This window comes from Gopherus flavomarginatus, chromosome 12 (assembly GCF_025201925.1).
Source record: "Gopherus flavomarginatus isolate rGopFla2 chromosome 12, rGopFla2.mat.asm, whole genome shotgun sequence".
In the NCBI taxonomy this organism is placed as follows: domain Eukaryota; kingdom Metazoa; phylum Chordata; order Testudines; family Testudinidae; genus Gopherus; species Gopherus flavomarginatus.
The window spans coordinates 36,529,546-36,545,966 of NC_066628.1; the positions used below are offsets into that span (position 1 = coordinate 36,529,546).

The window sequence follows — 16,421 nt, forward strand, 5'->3', positions numbered from 1 at the left end:
TTTCCATTGACTTCAGCGGGCTGTGGATCAGACCCATAGTGCTGGGCTTTCAGGGTTTTTCAGGGTGACCTTTTCCATTTAATTGGTGTCCATCCCAATCCCCATCATATACAACACAATGAACTGAGGTCAGAGCTAGTTTCAAGTGTTTTACTGGTATGCTGTGCTTAAAGGGATATGACCAAGACAAAAAAACATATTTATAAATATCACACCCTTTCCTGGATTTTTAATACTACTTTAGATGATCAAAACTGAAAAATCTTTACAAATCAGAGGCTTGATTCTGCAAACATTCACTCACACCAGCCCCTTCAGTTGCCTGAAGAAGGCTTTGTCAGACTGGGCTCTTAATCTGTTTTTCAGGGCATACGCTCCTTAATGAAGGTGAGTGAAGTGCAAAAAAGAATCTTCCCAGTTTTGCTCTCTGCTTATGGCCTGTTTGATGCACTAGCCGAAAGTTCTCGTGTTGAGTTTTCAGTCCTGGAGGAAGAAATATTTAACGGCACCCCATCGACTTAAGCTTTCCATACCTGGCTGAATTTGTTGAGACCCTTTCCAGTTCACAGTAACTCCCAAGATTACTAGAATTGAAATAGACTAGAGCAAAGTGGGTTTTTTTGCTTGCTCCTTCAGTTCATTTACTTTGCATTTTATGTAGTCAGTCTTTTCCCTGCTCAGTGAGAACAAATAGTCAGTTTCTTCCCGTCTTGCTTGCATGACTTTCACAGAGCAACAGCAGAGAGCAGAACATTGAAAAGACAGGGAAATGTCATTGTAAACCTACAATTTGGCAGGGGGACCAAAGGGCATTTCACTCAGTTTCTGAAATTGACTGCATTTCAAGCTGATGCCACTGCCTTTTGAAATAAAAATAACAGGAAAATAGATATTGGAGGGGGTAATATAAATGCGCACATACATTGTGGGTGTGCGGGCGTGAGCATGCACATATGCGCTCACAACCCCCCCACTACATTTTGGATCTTAGTCTAAATTGGCCATCTTCCTTTTTAAAGGCAATCAGACACACACCAGACTGTAGGAGATTAACTAAACTCTCTTTTCTTGTAAGAATTTACAACTAGATACCCAGGAGATTGGCAATCGACTGCAGACCTGCATCGCAGATCAGAAGAACTTGGATAACGATGTGGTACGTCTCAGAGAGGAACGATTTGCATATGAATTGCCAAGGCACCCCCGAGGCCCCAATTCTCATTCCTTGACTCCTCCTTTTTGGATGCTGATCTTCACTGAAATCCCTAGCTTCTCCTCTGATATTTCTTCCCCCCAGGTCTTCTGCTCTGAGTCAAGATCTCAGCTACTTGGGCCAGGAAGGACCTGATCCTGAGCATAGGCGCCAACTCCATGGGTTCTCTGGGGCTGGAGCACCCACGGGGAAAAATTAGTGGGTGCTCTGCACCCACCAGCAGCCAAGCTCCCCTCCCCATCCCCCCTCGCCTCCGCCCCTGAGTGCGCCGTGTCCCTGCTCCTCCGCCCACCTCCCAGCACTTGCTCCGGGAGGGAGGGGGGAGGAGCAGGAATGTGGCACACTTGGGAGGAGGCGGGTCTGGGGTGGGGATTTGGGGAAGGAGTCACAATAGGGGCAGAGAGGGGGTGGAATTGGGGCTGGGACTTTGGGGAAGGGGTTGGAATGAGGGCAGGGCAGGGACAGAGTCAGAGCGGGGCCAGGGGCAGAGACGGGTGGGTCTAAGACGAAGTCAGCTGCTCGGTTTGGGGAACATACATTCTCTGTCGAGCTACCTTCTTGGGTAATCCCTGGCCTGCTAGTCTCTGAGGAGTTAATGGAGGAGAGAATGAAGTCCCTTCCTAGACATGCCCCGTAGAAGTACAGTCATCTCTGCTTGCTTTTTTTCCAGAGGAACCTAGAGCGAAGGATAAACCTCTATCCTTCCCCCGAAGAAATGTATAGCATGGTGCGCTGGGAAGTTCTGGAGGACTGCCTTGTGACAGGCAAAGGCAAGAGCCCACCCACTGTGAGTGTGACTTCAATTAGGGTGCCAGGAGGGAGGGGAAAGCTTAATATGTTTGCCCCCTTCCTCTACCTCTGCTGAGACATCCATGTAATAGTGGGGAGGGAGATCTTATGAATGTGGAACTTTTCCAGCCTTCATGCGGCTTGACATGAACGTGTTTGATCTGAGACGCTCTTCTCTGGGGCAGGATGTCTGGAACTGGCTTTGGGGGATCAGCCTGCACCTCTGTCATGTTTCACAGTTCTAGGCCCCAGTGCCTTGCAAGGTTCCACTTGATCAGGCTCTCGTCCAAGGCTTCTCTCTCTAAATGTGTCCTTTTCTGAGCAAAGCTGTGTGAAACTGGAGATGTAAGAGGCCTTTTCTCTCCGCCTGCCCTCTGACCCCATGTTGTGATGGCACCTTGTGATTGCCATTCTCTGACACCAAAGGGCCTTGCCTGAGCACTGGAAATCCTTGTATGACTCCTACCCAGGGCTTCCCAGTGTAGGGGCACCGGAACAGGGAAGCCAAGGGGCCAGGGCCCTCCCACTTTTTGCCCATCCACTTTTCACCACTGGCCCCAGCCCTGTCCCTCTTTATCCCCCTGATTTTCCATCTCCCAGCCAGGCCAGAAGTGGAGCCTGGGCCAGGGAGCCTGGGCAATGGTGGGGAGCCGCTGATCCTCCATCTGCCTTGGGCGGAGGAGTCCGGGGGCAGAGACATGAGCCTGGGGCTGCTTTCTGGCCCCCCCCCCCGCCATGGGCAGATGTTGGGGCCCAGGGTCCCCGACCTCACTCCTGCTTCCTGCTTTGCTGGGGGCGGGGCCTCAGAGGGAAGAGGGTGGCAGGAGTGGGGCCACGGAGGGGGCCACTTTTGGGAAGTCTCCACCATCCCTGTCACAGTGTCTAACCAGAACAATATGAGAAGGGTTATTTGTGTCATTTGGAGGCCTCACATTCTACGAATTTATGCATTACAGAATTTTACAATTGTCACTGGACTAAATTAACCACTGGTGTAACACCACTGACCCATCAGCTTTACCCTGTCCTTTCTTTCCGTGCATGTTAAAAACGTCTTATAGATGAGCTAACTGAGCTAACAGATCCGATTCTTTCCTTTTTCTTGTCTTCACGGTGCAGGCCTAGGGCAGCTTCCTGTTGCATTTAACTGTCTAAGGAAGTCACTGGCTGAATCTTCATGATTAGATAGCCGTGGAGTCACCATGTCTTATAGGGGTTGATTAGAAGGCTAGTCCTGAGTAAAGATGAATTTGGTGGCTGTTGCCAGGGGATGGCTGCCAGCCTCAGAAAATAGCCCCACAGCGTGACACAATTGGTAGCTTGTGGTCAAGCTGGAGGAATGCTAGGGTGGAGTAAGGCAAGGTGTTGTGGGTCTGGATGGAGATGCATTTGGCAGAGCATTGGAAGGTGCGGAGGAACTTACACAGTGTTTCTGTGTACCATTGTGCTAGCAGAACTGAGTACTTTACACACGCAGGACTAAACCCTGCTCTTTTCCAAGAGGTTCATCAGAGCAGATCTCCACTTCTCCCTCTCCGGCTCACGCCCCGTGTCTCTCCCAGAACGCACACATCCCGTTACTCTAATTCACATGCAAACACCCTCCCCTTCGCTTTGACCTCCTCCTTCATCATGTGCAAATGACATTCTACACTTTACCAGCGCACTTGCATCTGTGGAGAATAGATCAGTTTAGCTGCAGTCAGAGTTATAGTTATGCACTTGGGAGTGGGTTAGAATAGCTGCATGTGTGTATTGTGATTGGTCCTCATTGGAGGTGCAAGGGAGCTTGTAGTGGAGGTGAGGTGCCTGTGAGCATGTTTGCACAGGAAGGCTTGTGAGTGAAGACTGGTTTAACTGGGGACTTCAGCTTGTAGTAATCATCTTGGTGGGGTTTGTACTTCAGCAACCTTAAATCCAAGCTAACGAAGGAATGTGCCTGATTGAACACATCTGTAATACACCCCTCCATCCATGAACAGGCTGTGAGGGACGCTCAGGGGCAGCATGTGGCTCATAGCATGCCTGTCAAACAATTAGCTTCATATAGCATCATACAAGGTGGCCACATTATGACTGTACCATTCTATGGGACTCACAGATTAGCTACTGAGATCGCTCTGTAGGCATGGAGTAGAAAAATAGAGACATTCACAGGGCACAGAAGGTGATATCCTATAGGGTAAATCAACCCATAGGAATACAAGAAGTTAATTGATCAGTTGGGAGCTTCTGTTCCTGTGCTAATCTCTATAGTAAACAACACATGATATTCCTAACACATGCTATTCTTGTTCTGTGTCAGAAACTCCATGAAGTTACCCCATACAGACGCATGCAGGTGGCATAGTTTCCAGAAGAAATCATTTCTTTCCTTACCACAGAATGACATTTCGTTTGAATGTGACTGCTAATTCCCAGAATCAGTCATTCCAGACAGTCCCTGGAATGTATTGGTGCTGTTAGGAGGTGATAAAGCAGATCAGACCTTCTCAGAATGGGATAGGTCTGATCCACCAGATCTAGAGTTGGATGTGGATTTCCAGCTCCTGAGAGTCTGAGGGTGGACCTGGAGTTCTGATTTGACCTGGGGACCCCGCTACAGAATTATGCTCAGAATCCTAATACCAACTCCTCCCGCAACCTCAGCCTCACACATTTTAGCTCAAGAGTGCTTCAGTCGAGGCTTATGTGATTTTCATGCATACACAATGCTTGTTGTTCCTATGGAGGGCGTTTTGGCAGAGTAACTGTAATACCTGGTGGGAAGGGAATGTGGGAAGTAGCTGGTGATTTCCACATGGTGGGGAAGGGTGTGACTGACAGAGGCAAGTGTACACAATTGAGAGGGAGGGTCAGATATCTGCTAGGAACCCCATCCCAGAGACTCCTCTAGAAAGCAGGCTCCTAGGAAACACTTGGAGACTCCTCTAGAAAGCAGGCTCCTAGGAAACACTTGGCCACTAGTGGAATTGGTTCAGCGACCAGCAGTGTCTTCAGAGAGCATTTTGTGATTGCTGCTTCCTTTCAATATAAAGACCGGTTTGGGGGCATGTCCTGTCCCATTGCCCATTCTGTCCAGATAGGTCTGTCTTATTTGACGGTAGTGTTACTTCCAGTTGAAGTGCAGAAACAGAAGAAGGTGGTTTTGAGTATCCCAGTTCCCCCTGTTGCCGACACAGAGGGTGCCCGAGGCAAGCAACAGTGGTTCGTTGCCCAGAGTGCGTAGCGCCAATGAACACACCAGGGTGGAGAAGCAAAACACAAGTTTATTTGAGCTCAAATAAGGTGCAAGGGAGAAATAACAATCTCAAATCCTGCACACCTAAAACAAGCAGTTTCTTCCTTTTATATCCCAGTTGTTTACTACAAAACGTTTTCTTGCTGATTAGCTGATCGATCTCTCACTCCCCCCTCCTTTCCCATCCAGCTGCAGTATCTTTTCTCATTCAATCTTTTGTCTTCCCCCTTTCTCCCCCCTCTCCGCTGCTGAGACATGTATACAGTATCTTAAAATGGCCTTGAGCGTGCTTTAGCCTAGCTTCAATGTATTACAACAGAGAACTGGCTGTTACAACCGAAAACTAACTGCTAACACTACATTTTTGCAGCTATTAGTACATTAGGTTACACTAGGTAACACAAAGTGTTTAACATGGAGGAACATTGGTTCATTGAGGCCTGAGCAGGAGGGCTTCATCGGCACTCGTGATCTTTCACCCTCCCGAGCTACCTAGATTTATGCCTAGTGACACCAACACCCCCACCACACACACACACACTTTGCTTTGAACTAGTGCCCATCAGTAAATTGCTCCCATTCCATTGGTTTCCAGGAAGCCCAGTCTGTGGATCCCAGCCTAGGCCAGCCCTCTCCAGCCGAGCAACCAGCTTCAGTTATGGACACCCAAGCGAGAAAACCCGCTGCACCCTGGGCAGGGGCTCCAGGGAGCCAGCCTGGCTCTCCCAGCAGCAGACCTGGTATTCCAGGGATGCAGGCAGGAACCAGGGCAGACATGCCAGCGGTCCAGCCAGCAGCCCGGGCAGGCACTCCAGGAACCAGGGCAGGCACACCAGAAGCCCAAGCAATCACTCCAACGGCCCAACCAGGCTCCCCCGGGGCCCAGCCAGGAGCCCAGCCAGGTTCCCCCGGGGCCCAGCCAGGCTCCCCCGGGGCCCAGCCAGGCTCCCCCGGGGCCCAGCCAGGCTTCCCCGGGGCCCAGCCAGGCTTCCCCGGGGCCCAGGCAGGAGCCCAGCCAGGCTTCCCCGGGGCCCAAGCAGGTGCTCCAGGAATCCAGCCGAGCTTCCCTGGCACCTGGCCCAGTTCCCCAGTGACCCAGGTGGGGCCTCCTAGAGTCTGGCATGGAGCTCCAGGGGCCCAGGCAGGCTACCTCGGGACCCCAGCAGACACTTCAGCATTCCAGCCCACATCACCTACAGCAGGTCCCTCAGCTCTAGCAGCCCAGCTTGCAATTCCACCTGGCCCTTACTCTGCCGTTACATCCCCGGCATCACCTTTACAAGAGAAGGACAAACACCTAACATCATCCACGCCGCAAGGGTCCTCCGGCTCCAGCAGCGCCTCCAGCCGCTACTCGGATACTGTGGAAGCGCTGCGCCGGGTTGGGCAGCTGACCGACCTCTACACCGCCTTGCAGGAGCAGATAAACCACCTGGAGCAATTCAAGTGTAGCCACGCCGACCTCGACAAGCTGCAACAATTCCTCTTGGATGCAGGTAGGGATTTCTCCATGAGCCAGTATCGTCTTCACGGCCTTCTGCAGGTGGCTTCCTGGACAAACGCTCCTTGGGTATGGCTTCCCAGAGTGGTGCTGACTGTAGCCTTCTGCTGGATCCACAGGGGTGTCTGGGTGAGCAGTGGTGCTCTTGGCTGGGGCCTGGATCCCTCCCCATGGTTCCTCAGTGACTGGCACACTGCTCATACCTTTGGGCTGACTCCCCAGTGAGACGTGCTTGGTGGAATGGGTGCAGCTTACTTTGACCGGGCTGTCATTTGAGGGCATAAATATCCTGAGTGGTACACTTAACGATCATAAATTTCCGCCTTGGGACTCTTGCCCTGACTTTGACAGGGGTCTAGGGTTCGCTCCCAAGGTACCATTTTGAAAAGGAGCCTTTTATCGCATTTAGATCATTTTCTGGTTAATTTCTAAGTATCTTGTTGCATTTCCATCCTCCATCCTGAAATGACACAAAATATCCCAGTGGGGGACACTAATGGGGTCTGTGAGGCTAAATAGGGGCACAGGGAGTGCAATTCCATTCTTAGGGGAGCTTCACCTCTCTGCTTGTGTTGGTTTGGAGGTGGTAGCTGGTTATCTGCTTTCCGGGTCTGCCTCTGAGCTAAGCCATAGACTTATCAAAGGGGGCTTCTATATCCTAGTAAAGAGGAGAGGGATAGAAGCTGATAAAGTGCAGGTAGGAACTGAAGAGAAACAATCAAACAAAATAATCCAATTCAATTACATCACACAAAGGTAGAGAGCTGAATATGGACACATTTTATTAGTGCTTGTGCGCAAATGCTCGAAGTCGAAATGCTGAGGTGGATGAACTTGAGTGCCTGGTATTAAATGAGGCCATTGACATAACCGGCATCACAGACATTTGGTGAAAAGTTTATAATCAATGGAACACAGTAGTACTAGGATACAAAATACGTAGGAATGACGGAGTAAGTCATGCTGGTGGGGGAATGGCACTATATGTGAAAGAAAGCAGAGTCAAATATACTAAAATTTTAAATGCTTAAACTGTACCATAGACTCTGTATGGATAAAAATTCCTTGCTTGAATAGTAAGAGTATAGCCATAGGAATATACTACCAACCACCTGACCAGGATGGTGATGGTGGTGGTGAAATTTTACAAAAACAGAAAACCCAGTAATAATTAGGATGGGTCACCATATTTCCAGGCAACATGTCACCTAAGGATGGACTGCAGAGATAAAATTGCTAGACACCATTAATAGGTGCTTCTTGAAGAAGCTAGTCCTAGAACCCACAAAGGGAGAGGCAATTCTTGATTTAATCCTAAATGAAACGCAGGATCCGGTACAAGATGTGAATATAATTGAACTGCTTGGTAATGCCATAATGTGATTGCATGTAATGTTCCTATTGGGGGAAATACCAAAGAAACCTACCACAGTAGCATTTAGCTTCAAAAAGAGGAACTACACAAAAATAAGAAAACTAGTTAAATGGAAATGAAATTTAAAGGAACAGCCACAAGAGTGAAATGCCTGCAAGCTGCCTGGAAACGCTTTAAAAACACCATAAAGGCTCAAATTAAATGTATATGCCCTAAATAAAAAAAAACAGTGCAAGGACCAAAAAAAAAAAAAATGCCACCATGGCTGAACAACAGAGTAAAAGAGGCAGTTAGAGGCAAAAAGACATCCTGTAAAAATTGGAAGTCAAATCATACCGAGGAAAATAGAAGGGAGCAAAAACTCTGGCAAGTCAAGCAAATGTAAAAGTATAATTCGACAAGCCAAAAAAGAATTTGAAGAGCAACTAGCAAAGACACAAAAACTAGCAGCAAGTTTTTTAAGTATGTCAGAATCAGGTGCTAAAGAAGCGCTCAGGGAAGACAAGGTTGTTGCCGACAAGCTAAATTAGTTCTTTGCATCAGTCTTCGCTGCAGAGAGGGGTTGGTTCAGGTCTGGAATTCTCTTTAAGGTGATAGATCTGAGGAACCGTCTCAGATTTAGGTGACAATAAGGAGGTTTTGGAACAAATTGATAAATTAAACAGTAACAGTCACCAGGACCAGATGGTATTCACCCAAGAGTTCTGAAGGAACTTAGATATGAAATTGCAGAACTATTAACTGTGGTATGTAACCTGTCGCTTAAATCTCTGTACCAGATGACTGCAGGATAGCTAATGTGACACTGATTTTTAAAAAAGGTTCCAGAGGTGATCCTGGCAATTATAGGCTGGTAAGCCGAACTTCAGTACCAGGCAAATTGGCTGAAACTATAGTAAAGAGCAGAATTATCAGACACAGAAATGAATACGATATTTTGGGAAACAGTCAAAGTGGCTTTTGCAAAGGGAAATCATGCCTCCCCAATCGATCAGAATTTTTTGAGGGAGTCCATGAGCATAACAGTGGATATAGTGTACTTGCACGTTCAGAAAGCCTTTGGCGAAGTCCCTCATCCAAGGCTGTCAAGCAAAGTAAGCAGTTTTGGGATAAGAGGGAAGGTCCTCTTCTGGATCAGTAACTGGTTAAAAGATAGGAAACAAAAGGTAAGAATAAATGGTCAGTTTTCACAGCGGAGAGAGGTAAATAGCAGTTGTCCCCCAGGGGTTCTCTACTGGGATCAGTACTGTTTAACACATTCATAAATGATCAGGAAAAGGGGGTAAACAGGAAGGTGGCAAAATTTGCAGATGATACAAAATTACTCAAGATAGTTAAGTCCAAAGCTGACTGCGAAGAGTTACAAAGGGATCTTTTAAAACTGGGTGACTGGGCAACAAAATGGCAGATGAAATTCAGTGGCAGATGAAATTCAGTGTTGGTAAGTAGAAAGTAATGCACTTTGGAAGAAATAATCCCAACTAAACATACAAAATGATGGGGTCTAAATGAGCTGTTACCACTCAAGAAAGAGATCTTGGAGTCATTGGTGATAGTTTTCTGAAAATATCTGCTGAATGTGCACTAGTAGTCAAAAAAGTTAACAGGATGTTAGGAACAATTAAGAAAGGGATAGATAATAAGACAGAAAATATAATAATGCCACTATATAAATCCATGGCATGCACACACCTTGAATGCTGCATGCAGTTTTGGTTGCCCCATCTCAAAAATATGTATTAGAATTGGAAAAGGCACACAGTAGGGCAACAAATATAATTAGAGGTATGGAACAGCTTCCGTACAAGGAGAGAGAAAAAAACTGGGACGGGTCAGCTTAGAAAAGAGACGACTTGGGGGGATATGATAGAGGTCTATAAAGTGACAAATAGTGTGGAGAAAGTGAATGGGGGAAGTGTTATTTACCCCATCACATAACATAAGAAACAGGGGTCACCCAATGAAATTAATAAGCAGCAGGTTTAAAATAAATAGAAGGAAGTATTTCTTCACACAACACACAGTCAACCTGTGGAACTCGTTGACAGAGAATGTTGTGAAGGTCACAAGTATATTTGGGTTCAACAAGGGTTAGATAAGTTCATTCTATCAATGGCTATTAGCCAAGATGGTCAGGATGTTGTTCTGGGTGTCCCAAAATCTCTGACAGCCAGAAGCTGGGACTGGACAACGGCTCACTTGATAATTGCCCTGTTCTGTTCATTCCCTCTGAAGCATCTGGCACTGGCCACTGTCGAAGACAGGATACTGGGCTAGATGGACCATTGGTCTGACCCAGTATGGCCGTTCTTATGTACACAATCAATTAAGTGCTTGCTTTGTATTTCCGTGGTGGTGTCTAGTCCCTAAGAACCTCTCCAGCATGCCTGCTGACCTCATGGACCAGCTGTCTTCCCTGAAGGCCACGGCGGAAGACATGAAAGATGTAAAGGCCAAGGTGAGCAGCTGGTGTGCCGTCTTGTAACCTAACCATGGAATCAACAACGGTAACAAGTCCGCTATGGTTGGCTTGGAGGGTGTGCGAGACAGGGACATTGATACTGTATCTTCCAGGGTCTGAACATGTGCTGTAGGCTGTGGAGTTGCGGTATTGGCACTAGTGGAGAACATCCCTCTTGTTTGGTAGTGTGGTTAAGGCTCTGAACTGACACTTTGGAGACTTTTGGGTTCAATTTCAAACTCTGCCACAGACTGCCTCAATGACCTTAAGCAAGTCACTTAGGGCTTGATTCCCACACACCTTTGTCTGCCTTGTCTATTTAGACTGTGAGCTCTTAAGGGCAGAGACTCTCTTATGGTGTCTTAGTAAAGTGCCCAGCACAATGGTTCCCTGAACTCATCGGCTTCTTGGCACGCTCAGAATATTAAGAACAATAATAAGATCAGTATGAGGTGGGGAAGAAACCCTTGGGAAGGGGTGTGTGTGTGGGAGATTGGCCCTTGTGTCCCTCAGAACAGGTTGCTCCAGGCTTCCTCCCCACCTAGCCCCCAGATTCTTCAGCAGTCCTACTCAAGCCCACCTCTGCTCTATGTCTTGCCAAGGATCATTTTCCATCACGATGTACACTAGACTGCCCTGTTGCTTTCTGTGTTCAGGGCAGTTTGGAAGCAAGAGGACAGCTGGGTGAGTGGGACAGTGTGCAGATTCCTAGCTACTGAATAGGTTAGTCCAAGATCCCCAGTGTGTGTGTGTGTGTGTGTGTGTGTGTATCACATTTTTGTGCTTAATATACTGAACTAAATTCAGGTCTGAGTGGATGCAAATCCTTTGAAATAATTAGAGTGTCATCTGCTTACATCAGGGCTGCATTTAGTCGTATTTGAACCCAGCACACGTCTGGGGCCGGGGGGTGGGGAGTTATTCAGCCATTTTGAGGGAAGTCCTTGCAGGCAGATGTGTGCCTGAAGTCCTGACTCTTCATGGTTCTAGGTAAGGAAGCTGCAGAATGTCCTTGAAGCAGAGGTGGAAACAGAAGCAGATCAGAAAGTGAAGGGATCCAGTCAGATTAATCTGCAGTTAGGTTACCTCAGGTAAAAAGAGGAGAGGAGAGCTGTGGATGTGTGCATCCTGCTGCTAATGCAACAGGCTCCAACAACAAGCCTCGGTCCCACAGGATTCACACGAGCTGTAGAGCTGGCCTCTGATAAGACAGGGGCCTGTTATCAGACAGGTTACATTATTTAGTTGGTGTTGGTCCTGCTTTGAGTAGGGGGTTGGACTCGATGACCTCCTGAGGTCTCTTCCAACCCTGATATTCTATGATGCTATAATAAAGCTGGACTCTAATGCTGATCCAGACTCCAGAGGATTCGTACCTATGCTATAGAGCTGGATTCCAGTGCCTCGTTTGTTATTGTTTCATACAATCTACAGTTTCTGATCCGAATCCCTCATGTAGACCTGAGCTGTGATATCTAGTTCTGTCTCACCAGGTTCAGACCTGAGTTGATTCAGAACTGAACTACAGTTAACTACTCATGATCCCAAGTAGTTCATCATGACCAAGACTGCTGTCCCTAGTCCATTCCCCGGGATGGGGCTGAGCTGTAGCATCTGGTACACGTTCTGGAGGACTTATGAACTGCATAACCTGTAGGGCTCATCCATGCTAACTAGCCCACATCCCACTAAGGCTGGCTTGAAAATGAGCTAGGCTCATTCCCAGCCTCCCAAAGGGTTTTGGTGCATGTAGAACTGTTTTATAACAGGTGACCCATATGCCATGGTTCGTAGAACAGAACTACCTGCAGGGTAGCCATGGTTCCACTTGATTAATATACTGCAGAGAGCAGCCATGTATCCCTCCTGGACCGATCAGAGGCATGGATTGTGTTAAATCTACGTATACACAGCTGGGCTTGCTTTAAAGCATAGAAGTAGAAGTAGTAACTGAAGCGCTCCAGGCCCTGATTCTAGGTTTTGCAGGGCTCTGTGCCAGGCCAACATCTATAACCTGAATAGCACACCTAGGCGTGGGACATTGGGCAGGGCAGGGCAGGGAGGTACCTTGCTAAGCGGTTGTGAGAGGGTTTTGGCACCCAGGGAAGTAGGGTGACCAGATGTCTCGATTTTATAGGGACAGTCCCGATTTTAGGGTCTTTTTCTTATACAGGCTCCTATTACTCCCCACCACCTGTCCCGATTTTTCACACTTGCTGCCTGGTCACCCTAGGGGGAAGGGGTTTGCCATTACTGGGTGGCAGGGAATGTCAAGATCCAGCTGCTTTGGGGAGTGGATTGTTGTTCACCATCTCATCTTTCAAGAGGACGGGGGGGGCGGGGGGAAATGCTGAGCCATTATGCTGGAGGGGAGGCGTTCCTAGCAGAATGCTGGGAAGGGGAAGAGAGTCTAACAGTGCAAGACCTCACTCCTCACCTCTCCTCAAAGCAGAGGGACCCCTGCAGCTGGTCTTTGCATGTGTCTCAGGCTGGCTCTACGTTCCCATCTCACCCACATCAAAGAAGCTGGACAGAGCCGTAAGAACGGCTGCATTCCTTGTATGGACTGTGTGTTGCTGTGTGGTGTGATAGTATCTAAATCACAGAGTTACCTCCCAGCAACTGTGTCGGGGCCAAATTCGGCCCTAGGGTAAACAAGCTGACTTCAGGGGAGCTGCATTTGGCACAGCGGAGGGTTAGCATCTGCCCGTGTTGGGTGCTGGTCCCTGTCTCCGTGCTCCAAGCCCCATGGCAGCACCTCTGCTCAGCAAATGACCCATTCTGTTGTTGGCTCTGTGATCCAGATCGACAGTACATGACATAGAGAAAGAGCTGCAGGAGCTGAGGGAGCAGCAGGATCACGGCAAAGCCAAGTTGGAACAGTCGGTCACTGACACAGCCCTCTACCTGCAGGAACAGGTCAGGTGGATTGAGGCGAGAGGACGGGCTGCTCACTGGCTTGCTGTGAAATAGCTGCCCTTTGGTGTTGGCGCAGTGGTAATTCTGGGTATCTCTGCTTGCCCAGTTTCCCTGTGGTGTTGGACAGTTGCTCAGTACAAAGGTCTAGAAATTTCCTCCTCTTGAAGCCAGCGCCCTAGTCTTGTGGAGTGGGTCAAAGCTCTTAGCTGGGCTCCAAAGGGCCTCTTGCCTCACTAACTGCTGCTTCCCTCCCTGGATCCTGCAGGGGAAGGAAGGGGCATTTGAGCTCCCTCCAGAGCCGGGGAAACGTTTTTCATTGGTGTAGGACAGGGTGGGCAAACTATGGCCCGTGGGCCAGATACAGCCCTCCGGCCATTTTCATCCGGCCCTCGAACTCCTGCTGGGGAGTGGGATCTCCGGCACTCCAGTTGGGGAGCAGGGTCGGGGGCCGCTCCATGCGGCTCTTGGAAGCAGCGGCATGTCCCCTCTCTGGCTCCTACACATAGGGGAAGCCAGGGGGCTCTGCTCTGCATACTGCCCCCACTCCAAGCACTATCCCCACAGCTCCCATTGGCCAGGAACCACAGCCAATGGGAACTGCAGGGGCGGTGCCTGCGGATGAGGTAGCGTGCGGAACTGCCTGACCGCACCTCCGCTTAGGAGATGGAGAAGGGACATGCCGCTGCTTCCAGGAGCCGCTTGAGATAAGCACCACCCAGAACCTGCCCCCCGATCCTCTCCCCACACCCCAACCCCCTGCCCCAACCCTGGTCACCCTCCTGCCCTCCGAACCCCTTGATCCCAGCCGGGAGCTTTCTCCTACCCCCCAAATGCCTCACCCCCAGATAGAGCCCTCACACACACACCCACACCCCACTCCCTCCACCCCAGCCCAGAGCCCCCTCCTGCACCCTGAACTCCTCTTTACTGGCCCCATCCCGGAGCCTGCACCCCCAGCCAGAGCCCTCACCCCCTCCTGCAACCCAGCCCCAATTCTGTGAGCATTCATAGCCTGCCATATAAATTCTATTCCCAGATGTGGCCTTTGGGCCAAAAAGTTTGCTCACCCCTGGTGTAGGAGATGACAACCCTGAGTAGTGCCCCAAGGAGGTGCTTATCCACAGGAATGCAGCAGGGTTTGTTAAAGCTTGCTGTAGGCTAAAGCTTTGCTCTGCTATCTGAGGGGAAGCAGGGTAGAGAGACAACTGTTCCTTAGCTTGTCCTGGTGGCAGTTCAGTGGGCTGCCTTATGCAGTTGAGCCAGACCCGCTCCTTGGTCTGGTAGCAATAAGATGCTTTGCTCAGGTACCAGCCAGTACATCTTCTGCAATACTTCTAGAACTCCACTCCGTGCCGACTGGCCCAAGACAGGGACCTTAGTGATAGACTCCAAGGCAGTTAGGGTTAGCCTCTAGGGGGAGCACTGCTTCAGCAGCTGCTAACTGGAGAAGAACCTAGGGCCCATCCATCCATGGGCCGATCCTTGGAGTCTTGGCCAGAATGTATTGCCTCGGGCATTGCTAATATCCCTGCTGGCCAGCAGCAATGGGGTGCTGGAGACACCTCGCTGATAGAGCACAGCACCCGTTGCTCAGGTGCCTTAGCAAGCAGAGAAATTCTGCTGAGCACTGCCTGTTTCAAACCCAACTCCTTCTCTCCCCTGCCTACAGTTAGACAAGCTTAGATCTATCATAGAGACCATGATGACCTCCTCCTCCACCTTGCTATCCATGAGCATGCCCACTAGCCCGGAGCCTGGGGAGGCAGCGCCGAATGGCACGTGCCCAGCCTGCAGCCTAGACGTCAGCGAGCAGGTTAGCCAGCTGTTCAAACGCTATGAACAGCTGCAGGATTTAATTAGCAGCTTCATGACAAGGCACACGGAAAGCAAGCCAGCAAAGAGGCCGCAGCTGAGGAGCCAGGTAAGGCCAGCCAAAGGGAAACACTCTGCTTTATTGTCCAGACTTCCAGGCCGAAGCTGTGACCGTAATGCAGTACCTGGGGGGAGTGAGGGATAGAGGATTTCAGTGGCCCTGTGAGGAGATGGTTCAGACTGGATCCTTTGGATCTGGGTCCACAGCCCAGTGCAGCAGTGAGTCAGAGCAGCAGGCGGCAGCCTAGGGCATGCTGATTGCACCTAATGCAGAGCCCACGGGAAGAGCTGCACACGGGAGTCATGTGACTGTGACCAATTCAGCCCCTCTGCGCTGCGCACCACACAGGAGCAGATCACTGCCGGCTCCCTGGGAAGCCCATTGTTGTTCTGGCTCCTCTTTTAGCCTTGGTTTACACCTGCTGGCTGGCCTGGGAGGTGGGTGCCCTGACTTCTCATCTCGAGGCCTGGTCTCAAACCTGGTTTTAGGGGTCACATATCAGAGTGAGTTTTGTGTGTCTTCCCACTGCCTAGTGGGCTCATGCCCAGCCCTACAAAGCCATCTCAGCATTCCACATGGCTCGTGGTTTCTGCTCTAGAGAAGCTGCAAACTGGAATAGCAGGGGTGGTGGAGGCCAGGACCGAGGCACATTGGCAGACTGCTGTAGGTGGGGGTGCAGGTCAGGGCTTGGGTGCATTGCCAGAGCTGTGTGAACAGTATGCCCTCAGGGCAGGCATAGCAGGGGGTGCTGCAGGTTGGAGCTGAGGTGCTTTGGCAGAGGTGTGTGTGGGATTCCAATACCAGATTAGCAGAGTGTGCTGCAAGTTATGATCACCAGAGCTCTATGTGTAATGCAGCTTGCTCGTTACCTGCTGTCCTGTGCCAGGCTGAGGGCAACGTAGTCACTCTCTTCTGGTAGCACTCAGCTTCGCCAAAACGACGGAGAAGAAGAGGAGGCAGGGATTTGAACAGGGATTTTGGGGTAGCAGTTTGAGTCCAGTGCAGATCACAAGGTTCCATTCATCCATTTGCTCTGCAGTCTGTAGCTC

General features: G+C 49.7%; 1 protein-coding gene across 2 annotated transcripts in view; it reads left to right on the top strand.

Moving 5' to 3' along the window:
* Positions 1–16,421, top strand: part of QRICH2 (glutamine rich 2) — a 52,625-nt gene that overhangs the window by 12,125 nt on the left and 24,079 nt on the right. The window contains exons 3-10 of one of the 2 annotated variants that reach the window (XM_050919235.1): positions 1,076–1,156; positions 1,884–2,000; positions 5,839–6,145; positions 6,188–6,739; positions 10,483–10,577; positions 11,571–11,671; positions 13,385–13,499; positions 15,169–15,420. In XM_050919235.1, the coding sequence (XP_050775192.1) occupies positions 1,076–1,156; positions 1,884–2,000; positions 5,839–6,145; positions 6,188–6,739; positions 10,483–10,577; positions 11,571–11,671; positions 13,385–13,499; positions 15,169–15,420 (1,620 nt within the window). The remainder of the gene's footprint in view (positions 1–1,075; positions 1,157–1,883; positions 2,001–5,838; positions 6,146–6,187; positions 6,740–10,482; positions 10,578–11,570; positions 11,672–13,384; positions 13,500–15,168; positions 15,421–16,421) is intronic. The other variant, XM_050919234.1, reaches the window with a different exon arrangement.